A 17,056-nucleotide genomic window follows, 5' to 3' on the forward strand; every position below is an offset into this window, starting at 1 on the left:
GATATTTCTCGGGTAGTGTTGGGTTCTTCAAAAACCCGACCCGAGTTGCAGCGCTAAGTTAAAGGTTTTGTTCTTTACATGAGATATAAAGGAAAAAGGATTCAAGAGTATCTAACTCGGATTCTTTCCGAAACTTCTCCATAAAATTCCTGCAATCCAATCAAGGTGTTCTTTATAGCAGCTAGCTGAATTCCACGTGGCACGCAATGCCTAAAAAATGGTTGTTAGGAAAGCACCTTATTTTGGGCTAATTCTGAGTGCATGATTTCATTTATATCTTTAATGTTGCTCGCATAGGAAAAATGGATCCAAAAATATTAGACCCGTCATCTCCACCGTACACATGGCACGTGTATGTTAATCCAAGCTCTTGATCTCCGCCAACCCGTACAGTGGGGGTTGGTTCCATGCCAAAAAGAGATCCAATTCACTTGCAAAGTTGAATAGTTAAAACAATAATCATGTTTTTAAGCTCTCTACAGCAAGAATCAATGGCTAACAGAGCAAATCAATTTCATAAGAAACAAGAAGAAATCTGTTACCAAATATTTCCATTTAATCAATTCTACTAATTCCTCACAAATAAGGTGTAAATCTTTGGATGATAACACACAATCTGTAAAGGAAAGCAATCAGATCAAGTTATGATATTTTTGTATTCTCTGTGTTCACTTTCTAAGACATGTAAACCTGGACACTAGCAGTCTTCATAGATTGGCAGACAGGGCAGATATCGATGAACCCCTCGCAATCCATACACAAGCATAGATGCCTACAGGGCAACAACAACATAGAGACCTCCTTATTTTTGCAGGACCTGCAACTCATCTGTTCCTTCAATCCCCCACCATTTCCCAATACAGATTGTTTCCCAGGGAACCCTGGGATTATGTTGGGATCGTAAGAAGAGGCTACTTCTTCCACTTCACTGTCTCCACAACCTTCTTTTCCTTGGTCCGCACCCTGCGCAATTGCCTGCTTGAGATTGTTCTTCAGAACATTAACCACTGACTCGTTGTATCGAGCTCTGTAATGCCATGATTGAGCTTCCATGGCCACTTGCTTTATTCTTTCAACCAGATCCCGGTTCTTCCTGTTCATGTTCTCGATCTCAACTTCTTTCTCCAGTAGCTTTCGGCCTACTCCCTTCTCAATGGCACTCACAAATGAAGTCATGTGCCTCTGTCTCATCTCCCTTATACCTTTCGCAATGTGTTCTTCCTGTTTGGAGGGTAGACAACGACGAAGGTGACTTCCTTTCGAAATAAGATCTTATGCCATTTGATTGTCTTATTCCATTTAATCAGTAAATATTGTTAATTCCTACAAGTACAAAATGACAAGATCCAAGTGACTGAATTTTCTTAAAGAAGCAGAGTACCATAGGAGTTTTTTCAAGTACTTGTTTGAGTTTTGAGCGGGGGTGTGGGGTGGGGGAGAACAGGGGAACCAGGTCACCCCTTTTAACCCACATAAGTCTTGATTGAGCAACTTCACAAAATTATCAAGTATTTGATTAAAGATTCTATGCAAAAGGGTATGGATCCAGTACCTGAACTCTGATGTAATGATCAAACTCTTCCTTCTGGCGATCAATCTCAGCCCTCAAATTCTCACCGATAGATGAAATGACAGGAAGGGTAGTCATACTTCCACTTGCAGATGTGACGGAGGAGTTGCGTTCATCATCGTCGTATGAAAGCCTCAACCCAGTTGATACAGCTTTCAGATCAGGAATGTTTACTGACCGGTCAGCGTCATCTTGACAAAAATTATTCAAGGAAATCTGAAGCTTTTGCTGCCTGGGTATATCATCCACTTCTCTGCTCCTTTTGCTGGATCTATTTGGAGCAGAAATGATATCATTTCCGACATAGTTGATCGTATCAACATTACAACCAGCTGGAACTGTGACAGGTTGAAACCAAATTCAATATAAAATAAGTCCTAGTCAATAAGATGAGAGGTAAAGAAGAAAATCTAAAAAGCTAATCTGAGACCAGTAAGCAACATGAGAAGCAAAAAAAAGAAAAACATAACGGAGATATGACTAGACAAAAAGGAGTGTTTCAACTTTCAAGGAACTTGAAACATGAAAACACCAACACTAACAAAGATCATTACTCGACAAAGAATGGATAAATCAGCAGAAAATAGTCCAGGAAACAAGAAGAATACACATTGAATGATGAACTAAGAAATGCAACTAAATATACAAAACAATTCTCCAAAGCAAGAAATCTGCCAAGAAAGTCACCAGGTACAGAAAAATTCACAACTAGGATGTTTACTGTACCATACATCGCAACCAAGGAATGTTAATGAAACCCATGACAGAAACCCAACCAACACAACTCAACTAGAGGAGAAAATATTTGCAGCTTAAATCGGACCTTGTTGATGTTAAAGTGCAATAAATGAGCGAAGGCAGTAGTACAAACAAGCTCTGACAAACTACAAACACCAAAAGTGTTTTTTTTTTTTTTTTTGGAAGAATCACAAACACCAAAAGTTCTCAGTTAAAAACATTGAATTTCTCATATAGGAGGTAGTATAAATCAACACAAACAGTGACATATTTCGTTTATGCTGATCAATGCAATATCATAATATTGCCATTCAAAAAAAAAAACGCAATATCATAATATCTTAAACAGGAACAGTTGGATAGGGTTGATGCTAGCAGTTCTGAGGCCAAAGCTTTGGGTGAGGCTTTTGGCACCCAATAACTTGTCTTCTTATACCTTATGGATTGAAGACACTTGATCAAATGCCATTTGCTAGGCCAAAAATATCTCTTTCATTCCCAGTCAAGATTTCTCATGCACAACGAACCGCAAATTTTGTTGTTTTATATGGTCAATTGTGCTGCTGAGAGACCTGAATTGCTCATAGGTATTTTACCGGGGTTAGATTTCTACATCAATATTGGTTTCGTACTTGATTTTTACATCATACAGTATCACAGCTATGCTTAAGTGTTTAAGTAGCAATAATTTATTGGGATGTCTTTAGTACTCTTTACTGCTAATGACTTGTATTTTATTTATTTTCTGCTTCTCTTAGGGGCCGTTTGGATACACAGATTTTAGAATCCAGGTTTTAGTTTGAAAACAGTGTAAAAGAGAGTCATGATCAAGCTGCTGGTATGCTGTCCTGGCAGCGTTTCTTGGATTTTAAGTAAGAAAACCAGGTTCTAGAAATCTCTCCCGCATCCTGCGATTTCTAGAACCTGAAATCATGGGACGATCGCCAGCTCTCTTGCTGTCGGAAAGAAGGGCTAGAAATCAGAAAACGATGGCTGCTCTCTTTCTTCTCTTGTCTCCCAACTACAATATTGAGGAAATCCAGGATTCTAAAATACGCGTATCCAAACGGCCCCTTAATATATTCGAATCATTTTTCACGTTCTGGCAGCAAATACAAAAGAGAAAAATCAAAATTTGTTAAACAAAAAAAAAAGATAGAATAAAAGTTATAAGATGGGTATTTTCAGGTCCGATAGGAGTAGTGGATGCAAATGAAGCGGAAGTGCGCGCCATCCATCAAGGAATTAAATTCCTTGGAACTTTAGAGTTTAGACCGAACAAGGTAGTGGTGGAAGGGGATTCCTTAACTCACTCTATTCCGTGGAGGTTTGCTCCTTATTTTGATGAAATTCAAGACGAGGTGGGGGATCTTCGATCTCATTTCATCATACCAGATGATCGGCTAATGAGGTGGCTGATAGGCTAGCAAGAGATGGGGTCTTAAGAGAAAGGATCAATCATTTTTATTTTCTTCCACCTTGACGATTTCATCTCATTGCACAGGCACGCGCCGAATCTTGTGATTTCTGCGACTTTCAAACTCCTTAGCATGTGGCTCAGATAGACCAGCTACAAGAGACTTCATAGATTCTGATATCCAAAGAGATAAATATATGTAAGAGTTGAGGTGAAAACTTCCATGGATTGCATGGGATTGGAGCACATGGAGAATCTAGATATAGATGATGATGGGTTGGATTATCTTTCAAAAAAAAATGATGATGGGTTGGACCAGGGAGAACATGAAAGCCCATTTTAAAACCATGGTCTGCCTGATTAGCTGAGATAAGTGGGATATTGCAGATTCGCAGATCATGGTAGAGAACCCGCAGGTTATGGTAGAGAAGCTTTCAGCATGCTAATCACAGTAAGGAGGATTTTCAACACGCCGATTATGATAGAGACGGAGTTCTACAAAAAATTATACACATGGATGCCATTAAAAAAAATCTACACATGAATCGCAGCAAAAAACAAATTTTCAGCCTCAGATCATGGATGTGAGAGATTTCAGATTTTTATGGCCAACTTGATTGGTTCGAAGATCACAGTAGCGATAATTTCACAACTCAAAGTGCATGTGATACATGTATCAAGGTGGAGATTCTACAATCTTTATGACCAACTACAAACAAAGGAATTTCTTGATCAGTTGAGCATGATGGGAAGTTCTTCTATTACAGAATGTGCCTGAGAGCAATAAAGGTGAAATTAGTAGCATTGAAATTGAAATGGTGTGCCTCCACTTGGCAGAGTCCTCTTTAGATGATGTGTTGCCGAATGGTAAACGAAAAGCTCGCTACTTGGGAGAAGACGAAGAAACAAAAAATAACTAAGTTTCTTTCGACTGATTATGTCTATTAGCTTATTTCAAAAATATCAGAATCCAAAGAAGGATATCAATATGAGATTACAAAAAAAACTTTTCCAACCCTTTGTACCTAGCAATTTACCTGAATCTGAAGTGCAAATAGTGTCGCACAATAGTGGCAAGCTCCAATTACCTATTCGGGACCAAGTTATGTTACAAAATGTATAGGCAAGACAGATGCGGTAAATGAAGCCACCATGGTGGAAACTCAGTTGTAGGGACCTAGTCAATCAACATATCAAAGGGTAGCTATGAGATATATTTATATTTTTTTTAAAAGTAGCTATGAGATATATGAATCAAGTAATTTTGTGAGAGGAACAATCAGGCTGTCAATGAGTCAATCATATGGAAAAGCACTGAGACACAAAAAACATTGACAAAATGGGATGAGTGGCAGACAACTTCTCTTCAAGCTTGTTCATCATTTCTTGCTATGTTTCACACTATGATATTGTCTTTGCAGGTTTATTAAGTATGTGTCTTGAAACTTTCAGCTTTTGATTCCAGAATAAATAAACTAAAAATCAAGATTGATGAGAACGGGAGAAAACCTGTTTATACAACTGGAGATCTTAAAGTTTCGAAAAATAAAAATTATAATCTCAACATTCAAGTCTCCACTCAAATTTGTCCATGCATCCCTTAGAAATAGGATTCTCTTCCTCATTCTATTCCTATCTAAGAATCATTTAACTATCCAAACACAACTGCTAGTTTATGATAGCAATTAAGAAGCTAGAACTTAAAAACTACACTCAAAAGTTATGTAGTTAAACCCCTCTAGAAATCACCTAAGTCAACTCTCATTTTAATGAAGATACAATAGATCTCAAAAATAAAAACAACATTATTTCCATAATTTGATTGTAAGAAAACTTCACATCGACAAGATGTCAATATGGTCATACTAGTTATGTATTCTACGTTGATCAGTCAACTCCATCATACCGATTTTCTAAATATTTTGTTGTAAAAAAATGCAGGTTACATGAGGAGGCTTTCTTGGACCGGTATGTGGTCCCATACATTCATGTGCTTCTTCTTCCCCATCAACAAAATGTAGGTCACCTTCAAGCACTTCCCCTTCACATTGTTATTCAACGCGATCATGTTTGCAAATCTTCTTTCTGGAAATGTAATGAATTGATGACCATCTTCACCACACTTCAACACTTATATGACACACCAACGTTTCGCCTTTGTGTGTCCACCATAGTTACGTTCTACACATGTTGCTAATCATATGCCCTTCATTCGGAACAGATTCATCCACTATTCACCCTTTCTTCACCATACTTTTAGCTATGACTTTCTTCCCCTCTCTTTCTTTGGGACTGGACTCCTGCCACCCTCTGCAGGTGTTTGATTCTGGTAAATTGTCTTTCCTAGATCCTGGTTGGAGTGAATTTTCACCTTGCTGTATATGAGTTTGATTCTAACTAAACCTTGTCTGAAATCTCCACGGCATAGCAGCATCAAGGAATGAAGTGTCCTACAAAAAGTATATGGAAGCTCATGTATTTAAGACAGGAAACCTAGAGCCTGCCCATAGCACTCTGCAATTTCTAGGGCGCCTTGAACCTGATTATTATTCACAAAACTGTTTCGAGGCTACATTATCACTGGCTTAGATTCGGTACGCTTCTCTCTCATTGAAGCCAGTGTAATACTTTAAAAACTTGCTCTTAGAGTCTTTTCGCATGTTACATCATGATTTCTATAGATTTGGCCTTTAAAGTGTCTTAAAGATACTTGTGCAGCAATATCCATCTTCATTATTCTCAAAGACCAGTTCTGTAGAAGGTTTGGTGCAGGAGGTGAGATGGTTGCTGGAGAGGAAGGCCTCCCAATTTTAGCTTCAAACTTCATAGTACATCACAAAAGGCATGGCAATATATTCTTGATGAATGGCTCAGGGCTCAGCATTTGTTAGATTCTGAGAGAGCCCAAATCAACAAACTACAAGTAAAATCAATGAATGGTACAAAGTACAAAGCAATGCAAGTGCACAAGGAATTATCATCAAGTGTAAATGAACAAAGCCAAACTAAAACACAAAGAATAAAACCATAAAACAAGAACAAAGAATTCACTAAGGATATGTCTGAAATGCAACAGCAAAATAAGGTAAACAAATAGTCAAATACAGTATCAACAACAACAAAAACAACGATTGGTTCTAGGGTTTTTGAAAAATCTCACAGTTTCCAAACAACTGCAGCTGGGTTGATGCGTTAGTATCATACTGGAACCGATTTTCATCCAGAAAAACAGGAAAAACAGAGTTACCATTGTCACCTCCAAACATTTTCCTGCAGAAAACCAAACCAAGGGCATCCACCATTAAGAATCAGTGATCAACAACCAAAAGAACATCCGGAACATGATAGAGGCAGGGAAATACCCCGAAGCTCAAGTGCATAGCAAATGTAAATAATGCGGCATAGTATCTAAAATTCACAGGTACAAATGCAAATTCAGTTCAATTGATTTGTTCCATCTGCATATCAACCAAATCAATTATAAAATTAAAATCGAGATCCCAGTATCAGAAATAGTTTGGGAGAAAATGATCCATGTAGACAAACCCAACTAGTGTCAGGATTAGACTTAGTCAATTTGAACCGGGTAGATCCATTCAATTTCTTCATGAAAATTTTCTAAAGGATTCATTGGCTGACCCCAACTAGTTTGGGACAAAGGCTTAGTTGAGTTGAGTTGAGTTGAGTATCATAAATAATTTTGACAACAGTGGAAACTAAATTTAAAAACCTGTAATTATGATGTTTCAGTTAACATTTTGCCAGCATTCTAAAAACATGGATTTTAAAGTGAAACAAAAAAAAACCCAAGGATGGCCAAGAAATGTGTAAAAACAGATAGGTTTTGATGGAGATATAAGAGAAAAGACCAGTCAGAACTCCCAGCTGCTGAATCTGATGTAAATTAGAAAAACTACCGACACCAAGGATTAAAAACCTACCATTTCTACCACCGCAAGAGAACTAAAATGGAATTGCAAGCATAGAAAAATAAATGTTTTTTCATTCAACCTAGCAAAAAGAGAAGAAGTAAATGACACAAAAATATACGTCAAATACTTTGTTTCAATGACAGGAAAAAGAAATTGAATGCCTGTGGATGAATATACCAAAGTTCTCCAAAATTCTATGATTTGGCAGACACTTCGAATTTATTGCAGACTCACGTGTCCTGCAGTGTCCGACACGACACACGTGTCGACACTCCTTTGGACACTTTTACTTGTATTGCTAGAAGTGTGAGAAATAAATTGGGTGTGTGGAAATGTTTTTGTACCGTGTCAAGTGTGACATTATGTTTTTTTTATTGAATATTTTGTCTACCTCATTTAGACAACTCGTATCCATGTCAAAACCAGGCACACGAATTCATATCCACAAATCATGATTACATATACTTTCTAGACACTCCTTTGGACACTTTTACTTGTATTGCTAGAAGTGTGAGAAATAAATTGGGTGTGTGGAAATGTTTTTGTACCGTGTCAAGTGTGACATTATGTTTTTTTTATTGAATATTTTGTCTACCTCATTTAGACAACTCGTATCCATGTCAAAACCAGGCACACGAATTCATATCCACAAATCATGATTACATATACTTTCTAGACACTCCTTTGGACACTTTTACTTGTATTGCTAGAAGTGTGAGAAATAAATTGGGTGTGTGGAAATGTTTTTGTACCGTGTCAAGTGTGACATTATGTTTTTTTTATTGAATATTTTGTCTACCTCATTTAGACAACTCGTATCCATGTCAAAACCAGGCACACGAATTCATATCCACAAATCATGATTACATATACTTTCTATTTTAGCAGTGTCCCCGTTTCTAAAGTTTAGGGGTTTGCCGTGTCTGACACTCAGTGTCCGAGTCGACACGAGATGCTCGTGTCCGTGTCCGTGTCCACAAAACACAGCCAAAATTCAAGAACGAAAAAAAAATACGATAAACATCTCAAAATATCATATTCATATAAGATCAGCAGATACCTAAATCCCAAACTCATATTATCATATACATATTCAAATAAGCACAGCAAACAGCTAAATCCCAATCTCATCCCACATTAAAAATGACAAGGGAAAAGGCAGAGAGGCGGAAAGCAAATCTCTGAAACAGAAAACAAAGAAATCTGCTGAAAATGCTGAGATTCCGATCCTTAAATCCAATCTAAAAAATAAATATCACAAAAAAGAAACATGAAATCAAGAAACTCCTCGTCCATGCTCTATTTTGATAAAACACAAACTAAATCCTAAATACTATTTACAGCCCAAGATGCAACCTTCCGATGAAACTAAATAGTGACATCAGATCCCCTCAACTCCTAACAAAGCAATAAATATCACCAAAAAAAAAAATCGTTTCAAGAGAAAAATCAGACAATTACCTAAACAATGAATAGATAATATGATTTTGAAGCAGATTGGAGACACGTAATCGTATCAGATCCTGCAGTATAATCACACATAGCCAAAATGAACACATAATAATAATAATAATAATAAAACCGTTGAATTCTGATTCGAGACAAAAATAAGAAGATGAAAACAGCACACACAGAGATCTGCTTATTATGCTACGATTTCTAGACAGATTACAGAAAAAAAATCACATCTGAACCTGCAATCTAATAAAATCAATAAAGAACTAAAAAAAAAAAGTTTTAAATCTTTGTTCAAGAAAAGGAAACGAAATCGAAAACCTAAATAAAGGAATCGAATCCATACCTCAAAATGTTAGATCTTCAAATAACCGATATGATTAAAAAAAAAATCGAATCAGAAACTGCAATCTAATAAAATCGATATAAAACCGAAAAAAAATAAAAATTTAAAATCGTTTAAATCCTTGTTCAAGAAGAGGAAACGAAATCGAAAACCTAAATGAGGGAATCGATACCTGCAAATGTTAGATCTTTAAAAAACCGATCTGTGATTGGAAAATTTCCAAAAATAAAAATAAAAAAACGCCGTTTTTTTGGTCCGGTGCAAAATCGTTTGAGGAATTCGAGTATCGGATTGAATAGACGAAGAGAAATTTAAGAAATAAAGGATTGGATCGGAGATTTGGAAACAGAAAATGAGAAGGGGTTAAAGATTGGATTTAAATCTTTCGAGATGAAAGAGAGTTTTAGGAATCGGTCTGTTTCTAGTCTCCTTTTCGTTTTCCCACCCAAGCAATTCGTTTTTTTTTATTCAGAATTATGGCAATTTGAAATGACTTTAATGCCCTTCTCTTGGAAGTAAATAACGTCAGCTACCCTGACTGCATTTCAAAGACTCCTGATGTCTCAGTATTTCGTATGTTTACATAAATACCCCTTCAACTTCAAAGGCTTTAGTGAGATTTTTTATAGTGTGGGGTGGCCTAGAGTCCAATGTTTTTTTTTTAAGTTCAGTGGGGCCCACTTCATTGGATGATCCAAACCGTTCATTTGTTGGGCCATAACGTAAATAGGTTGTGTCAAAGTAAATCATCTCTACAGCATGATGCTAACCCTCCGATCTATAGAGATTTCAGTAGTGTACAGTCTAATGGATCGGAGGGTTAAGATCATCTCATAGAGATGATTTACGGGATGGAACCTATTTACGTTGTGGCCCAACAAATGAACATTTTGGATCATCCAATGAGATGGGCCCCTCCGTACTTGAAAAATACTCATAGTATAAATACCCCAAACAAGCCAATTTCCATTTCTCCACAACTTATCAAAACTAACATTATCAAACTGAGAAAACCCACAAAGAAAATTACTGTCTCCTTCCTAAGAGATACTTATTGGGTTTGCCTACATTGTTTGATCCTATCCGTTGATCCAAACAGGGTACCTATAAGGCTCACCGGATGTCATTGAGAACACCTTAATCGGATGATTCCAGACCGTTGATCCATTGATCAAGCCTCGTTTGGGGGTGGTCTGCCAAGAAAAGCTGAACAGCTGATATTTGTGGTCATATATTATGCTTGGGATTTCTATTGAGGATGAAAACAAGGTCATGTTCCATAGGTTCAAGGGTCTAGATATCATAAACCTGCCCCTCATGCCCTCTCTTACAAGTTGCAACCCAAAAATTACCTTTTACCGTTAGTGTAGAAGTGACTTTCTTCATAGTAGTTCTCTATCAAACTTCCATTTCATTTTGGGTATCCATCCATAGATAGGAAATTGTGACTCCCAATCAAATCGTGATTGATTATTTAGTGGGCCACAACCCAAGATTCACTTGGATTGGACGATCCACATTCGACGGTGCACAAAATGCACTAATCGAACGGCTATGATCCTCCATTGTGAAAATGCATAACATATACTTGAGTGGGGCCATCCAAGTAGAATGGCAACCTTCTGTGCAAGGGGTATTTTGGTAACTTCAAAAAGCTCATTAAAAGACTTTTCGGTAGCTCCACGGCCTTCTAGAGAAGAAAAGGGGTATTCATGTTATTTTGCCTATTCAAGGGCATTTTCGAAATTAAGGTTCCCCCCCATCTTCTTCTGTTACGCTCAGAAAATCGTGGTGGTGGGTACGAGGCTCATCAATAACCCAATTAAAGAAAAAGCGGGAAGAAGAAGAAGAAATATTAAGGGCCATGTTAAATTCGCACCCCCTGTAGAATAATTCACACCACTGTACAGTGAAAAAACGTTAATTCACGTTACAGGAGTGTGAATTATCCTACAGTTGGTGCGAATTTATCATTACTCATCACCCAATATTAAAGATGACGGAGAAAGGGAGAAGATAAGAGTATGAGACTGGGACGGCAAGTGGTCCTCACGAATGTGGATCCCACCACCAAGGGTCTAGCTGGCCGGAATTTTATTGGTGAAGGAGCTAATGAGGCCTGGGAGGCTTAAATTACGGGAATTAAAATATCAAACCGTAAAAGAATGAAAATAATATAATAGGGACTGCTAGGGGCCATCCCAGAAGGCATTTGGCGGATTGTTTGTTGCATGAGAGAGCAGCCACTTAGGCTCAGATTTTGTCTTATTCATCTGAGTTAGCTGCTTTCTCATGCAACAGGTCTGCGAAATGCCTTCTGCCATGGTTGCTAGCAAATCCCAATATAATATACTTTTTAGTCGGAGGTAAATGATATCTCCATCCCCTTATGTTTATATTTTACTAAATATGACTTCTTCTTTTTTGAAGAAAAAGTCCTAGAAAAAGAAAAGAGTGGAAATGTTGTTATTTATAGGAAAAAATATTAGATATTAGTTAGAAGGGATTTGCTAGGGACCATCGCAGAAGGCATTTCACGGCTGTAGCATGAGAGAGCAGCCACATAGGCACAGACATGGTTTAAAATTTCGGTTTCGGTACCCGTTTTGGACTCCAGAAAATTTGAAATTTCAGTGGAAATTTGGTAATAATTAAAAAAAAGTTATTTAATTCATTTTGAAAATTTAGACTGAAATTCTGAAATTTTGTAACAGTTATTTTTTGTTAAAAAAAGTTGCATTTTCTCGAAATTTCAAAAATTTGGACGAAATTTGGCAAAGGCCGAAATTCGAAATTTCGGATTTCGGTCGAAATTTAAAACCATGGGCACAGATGAATTAAGTGAATAAGACAAACTCTGAGCCTATGTGGCTGCTCTCTCATGCAATAGCGGGTCCGCGAAATTCCATCTGCGATGGTCCCTAGCAAATCCACGGTTAGGAAGCGAAAGCAGTGGTGAGTCTAATGACCCGTAAGAATTAGAAAAATTAGAAACAAGTAGGCCTGCGTATTTTATGCAATGTGCGGGCACATGGAGAGCAACTTAATGAGGTTTGTAAAACGCCCTGCCATTGGTTCTGTGTAGTAGCCCTACTACGCTACATCAGCCATTCATTTTCTCATTTATGAGGAGTCTCAAAAAACCACTTTTAAAATCAATGGTAAGAGGCAATTTATTAGGTTCTACGAGACGTATGAATGTGAAATGTTAGGCATCGATTTGGCTACCATGAATTTCTTTTCATGATAAATCGGAATCTCGAAGTAGAGATGAGGGTGGAATCGATACGAATCAGGAAACAAAATCCCGGCGACTAGTGTCTCCGGCGCTAAAAGTCGGGCAAAGGTCATCCCAATTTTAAGTAGAGGTTTTTGGTTTCTAATTTTTGGCCACATCTACACTAGGTTCTCAGATCTTGTTTCCGGATTTTTAGCTATCTCACCCTCATCTCTACTTGGAGATTCCGATTTGAAGCAGGACCCTACCTTTGATCAAATCTAAATCAATGGTCCCATCACAACAGTCTCAATGCAACCACAAGATCAACGGTCGTTGGTCAATGAGTAGGTCTTTGGCCATCTCTCGTCATTTCACATTGAAAGTAGGAGTTGTTTGTTGGAATTATTAATGGGAATGGTGTGGCCATTAGCTAGAATTATTGAATGGGGATGGTGACGGCATTTAGGGAAAAAAAATTGGGAAGTTAGGTATGTCCACGAGTTTTTATAAGGTCTGTCCACGCGTAGGTGCATGTATTTGGTTTTACAGAACATGTGGGCTCAAATAGTTTAAGGTTCTTAACCGTTCATTTTTTTGGGCTCTCCAATTAGGTAGGACGTGCCCAAAAATCATCTCCTTAGGATGACCCAAACCCTCTGATCTGCTAAAGACACGGCCTATCTAAGGCTGTCCCAACAAATGAAGGATTTGGATCATCAAACTGTGTGAGCCCTATAGGCTATGCCACAAAAACCATCTCCTTAGGATGAACATAACCCTCCGATAATGCCACGTTCTAGAAACCTCTGCAGATCAGAGGTTTAGGATCATACTATGATAAGATTTTCAGGGCACATCCTATCGAAGCTGTGCCCAACAAATGAAGGGCTTGGATTATCAAACTCTCTGGGTCGTGATTTAGATAGGCCTTGACCCAAAAGATCACCTCCTTCGGATGATCTTGGTCCTCCAATTTTCCAAAGGATGTTATATTATAGAAACCTCTGCAGATCGGAGGGTAAGGATCATAATATGGAGATGATCTTCGGGACGCACGACCTATCTTAGATGGCACCAACAAATGAAGGGTTTAGATCATCGAACTCTGCGGGCCCCCAACGTGCAAAAGTCTCCTCGTCAAATACTTGACCCATGGAGAGCACATGGAGGCATTTCGCTTGTAGGAAATTTACATGCTAAGCTGACTTTTCTTTCTGGAATCACTGATAAAATTATACAATTTTAATTATCTGATGCCATTTTAATTCCTTTCAAAGGAGTATGTCATGTTTAGACTTTAGACGCATATGGCAAAGACAAGAAAAAAAAAGGAAGCTATATGTGAACAAAGGTTTCGAAACAGTTGGAAATAACATGGGTGGGCCCGAAAAAAGGAGTGGCCAATCAGATCAATGGGTTTGTTTTGAGGTGTCTGACTATATCATCCTCAAATCATTTTCTGGCCTCTTCAAATCCTTTTGCTCTCTTCTTTCTTAGGGCCTGTTTAATTGCCTTTGGGTCATCAGAGATGACAAGGTAACTGAACTTGGCTATAATCAATAAACCACACTGATTAACCTTCTTTCTCATAGAGGTGGACGGCTTTGTTAGAATATGTTAGATTCGTGAGATTAGATTTGATGTGATTTGATTAAGGTGCTGATAAAAACCTACTAATCTAACCTAATTAAATCTAGCATCCTAATCAAATCTTAATTAGGTTAGGTTAGTATGTTTTATTTAGCATCTTAATCAAATCTCATCAAATCTGATCTCACAAATCTAACGTATTCTAACGGGCTTTGTAGTACGTAGTTAAAATGTTAGAGATTTTCAAAATAGTATTGAAAATTAAAATGATTTTCACAAGTTTTAATTTTAAATATAAAAACAATTTTCAGATAGGGCCGGTAGACCGGGGTATCCCGGGCGACTGCGGATTGGTTACTGGAAACTTGGATGATTTCCAGAAAGGTGTGGGAGGTCAACCGCGGTAGGCTCGATCGACCGCGGTTCTTTGGATTGAGAAAAAATAATGAAACAAAAGCATGTCGGCGGGCGACCGCGGATGTTTGAAAAACTATCCGTTGGGAGAAAATAGACATGGCTTTTCACTTCCATTTTTCAACCTTTCTTCATGTCTTTTGCTTCCCAAAAGTCATGGATGTTTTTCAAACACAAGGGACACTTTGTGGATGATCCAAAACACTTAAATCATCAATAGTTGTGATCGAATGGTCATTATTCAAACCAATCCAAAGGATGTCTGGAAGAGATGCTCATCTTAGTGAATAGACATCTAGTGCTCTATAAAAAGAGCAGAAATCTGTCTTTTCAGAAAAAAACAGTTATTGCAGTACTTTCTTCTTCTCTCTCTAGCAATCTCTCTCACTTGTTTTACTAGTTAATTATTCATAAAAAAGAGCACTAAAATATGTTTTCTGCATAAACAGTTTTAGAGATTTTCTCTAAGGCTTGAAGTTCTTGAAAGGTATTTTGGGTTTGATTCTGCTTGTGCAGAGCGTCATCAAATATTTATAGGATTGTCCTATAAGGCTTCATTGTATCTTGGAGGCAATTCGAGGATCCCATTTGCACACAACTGGTGGGGGCGAATATTGTTTTAAGGAAAACGATTACGCGCCTTGAAGCTTCTTAGTCTTCTTATCATACCCACGACTGGAGGAATTTATCCAACAAAAAAAAGTACAACAGGGCCCACATGAATAGATGGTCTAAGCCATTCATTTTTTGGGCCCAGTGGCAGATAGGCCATGCCTAAAAATGGACCCCATAGGGTGATTATAAATCCATCGATTTGGAGAAAGAATACGAAAGGCTGAATTGATCTGTCCTCATTTGGACTATTCAAAAAATTGTGCTCTTGGCCTAAACGGAGAATGATTAGGGAACCAATGTTTGATTCCTATGTCTTAGAAAATTATCATGTGAAGAAATCAGCGGAGGAGAGTTGTAGGGAATTTATCGGGTAGAACTCACCCCTAAAAGCTAGCCGTTAGAGGGAGGGTGCCCATTCCCTCATAACCCATCCCCATTCATCTCACTTACCGATGTGGGACTATTTTGCGTTTGCGTGGAGCCCCAACAATCTCCCCCTCCACGCGGAAGCAACATGGACAATCTCGCCCATTCATGCGACGGCAACGAATCCCGAGATACTACACCGGGGTTTCCGAGATCTTCCCCGAGGGATATTCTTCCCTCAGAGACAAACCGGGGTTACCAAACATTGAGCTCTGATACCATTTGTAGGGAATTTACCGGATAGAACTCACCCCTAAAAGCTAGCCGTTAGAGGGAGGGTGCTCATTCCCTTATAACCCATCCCCATCCATCTCACCTACCGATGTGGGACTATTTTGCTTTTGCGTGGAATCCCAACAAGAGTTGTCCAAACAATAAGGGCCATTTGAAAAAGAATATGTATCGAAGGGATCAAGTATGATTCCATCAATAAATATATCAAAGAGTTGGCATCGGGTTATCAGAGATGACAAGGTAACTGAACTTGGCTATAATCAATAAACCACACTGATTAACCTTCTTTCTCATAGAGGTGGACGGCTTTGTTAGAATATGTTAGATTCGTGAGATTAGATTTGATGTGATTTGATTAAGGTGCTGATAAAAACCTACTAATCTAACCTAATTAAATCTAGCATCCTAATCAAATCTTAATTAGGTTAGGTTAGTATGTTTTATTTAGCATCTTAATCAAATCTCATCAAATCTGATCTCACAAATCTAACGTATTCTAACGGGCTTTGTAGTACGTAGTAAAAATGTTAGAGATTTTCAAAATAGTATTGAAAATTAAAATGATTTTCACAAGTTTTAATTTTAAATATAAAAACAATTTTCAGATAGGGCCAGTAGACCGGGGTATCTCGGGCGGCCGCGGATTGGTTACTGGAAACTTGGATGATTTCCAGAAAGGTGTGGGAGGTCAACCGCGGAAGGCCCGGTCGACTGCGGTTCTTTGGATTGAGAAAAAATAATGAAACAAAAGCATGTCGGCGGGCGACCGCGGACGCCCGATCGACCATGGATGTTCGAAAAACTATCTGTTGGGAGAAAATAGACATGGCTTTTCACTTCAATTTTTCAACCTTTCTTCATGTCTTTTGCTTCCCAACAGTCATGGATGTTTTTCAAACACAAGGGACACTTTGTGGATGATCCAAATCACTTAAATCATCAATAGTTGTGATCGAATGGTCATTATTCAAACCAATCCAAGGGATGTCTGGAAGAAATGCTTATCTTAGTGAATAGACATCTAGTGCTCTATAAAAAGAGCAGAAATCTGTCTTTTAAGAAAAAATAGTTATTGCAGTACTTTTTTCTTCTCTCTCTA

At 38.0% G+C, this 17,056-nt stretch overlaps 2 protein-coding genes across 4 annotated transcripts in view; one reads left to right on the plus strand and one right to left on the minus strand.

The window, feature by feature from the left end:
- LOC143884467 (uncharacterized) overlaps window positions 1–17,056 on the plus strand; it is a 48,709-nt gene that overhangs the window by 23,820 nt on the left and 7,833 nt on the right. The window lies entirely within an intron of this gene.
- On the minus strand, window positions 537–9,901 carry LOC143884463 (SBP (S-ribonuclease binding protein) family protein). Of its 3 annotated transcripts, none has more exons than XM_077388057.1 (5): window positions 9,631–9,901; window positions 9,119–9,180; window positions 6,886–6,995; window positions 1,553–1,908; window positions 537–1,221 (listed from the first exon to the last, which is right to left on the minus strand). In XM_077388057.1, exons 3-5 carry the CDS (start codon window positions 6,989–6,991, stop codon window positions 676–678), a joined length of 1,008 nt encoding a protein of 335 aa, XP_077244172.1. In that variant the 5' UTR covers window positions 6,992–6,995; window positions 9,119–9,180; window positions 9,631–9,901; the 3' UTR covers window positions 537–675. The 3 variants fall into 3 exon arrangements, with proteins under 3 accessions (XP_077244172.1, XP_077244171.1, XP_077244170.1); XM_077388056.1 differs by having other exon boundaries at window positions 9,459–9,901; XM_077388055.1 differs by lacking the exon at window positions 9,631–9,901 and having other exon boundaries at window positions 9,119–9,443.

Source organism: Tasmannia lanceolata, unplaced genomic scaffold, assembly GCF_043159265.1.
Source record: "Tasmannia lanceolata isolate RefF3 unplaced genomic scaffold, GAP_Taslan_0.1 ptg000008l, whole genome shotgun sequence".
Lineage (NCBI taxonomy): Eukaryota > Viridiplantae > Streptophyta > Magnoliopsida > Canellales > Winteraceae > Tasmannia > Tasmannia lanceolata.

What these genes read in the sequence shown, in the direction of transcription:
- LOC143884463 (XM_077388055.1), bottom strand. Translation starts at nt 9,216, where the DNA reads ATGTGTTCATTTTGGCTATGTGTGATTATACTGCAGGATCTGATACGA. An exon ending in GCTGCAGTTGTTTGGAAACT is followed by an intron (nt 1,909 to 6,885) that starts GTGAGATTTTTC and finishes AACCTGTCACAG; the next exon opens with TTCCAGCTGGTTGTAATGTT. An exon ending in ATCATTACATCAGAGTTCAG is followed by an intron (nt 1,222 to 1,552) that starts GTACTGGATCCA and finishes CCCTCCAAACAG; the next exon opens with GAAGAACACATTGCGAAAGG.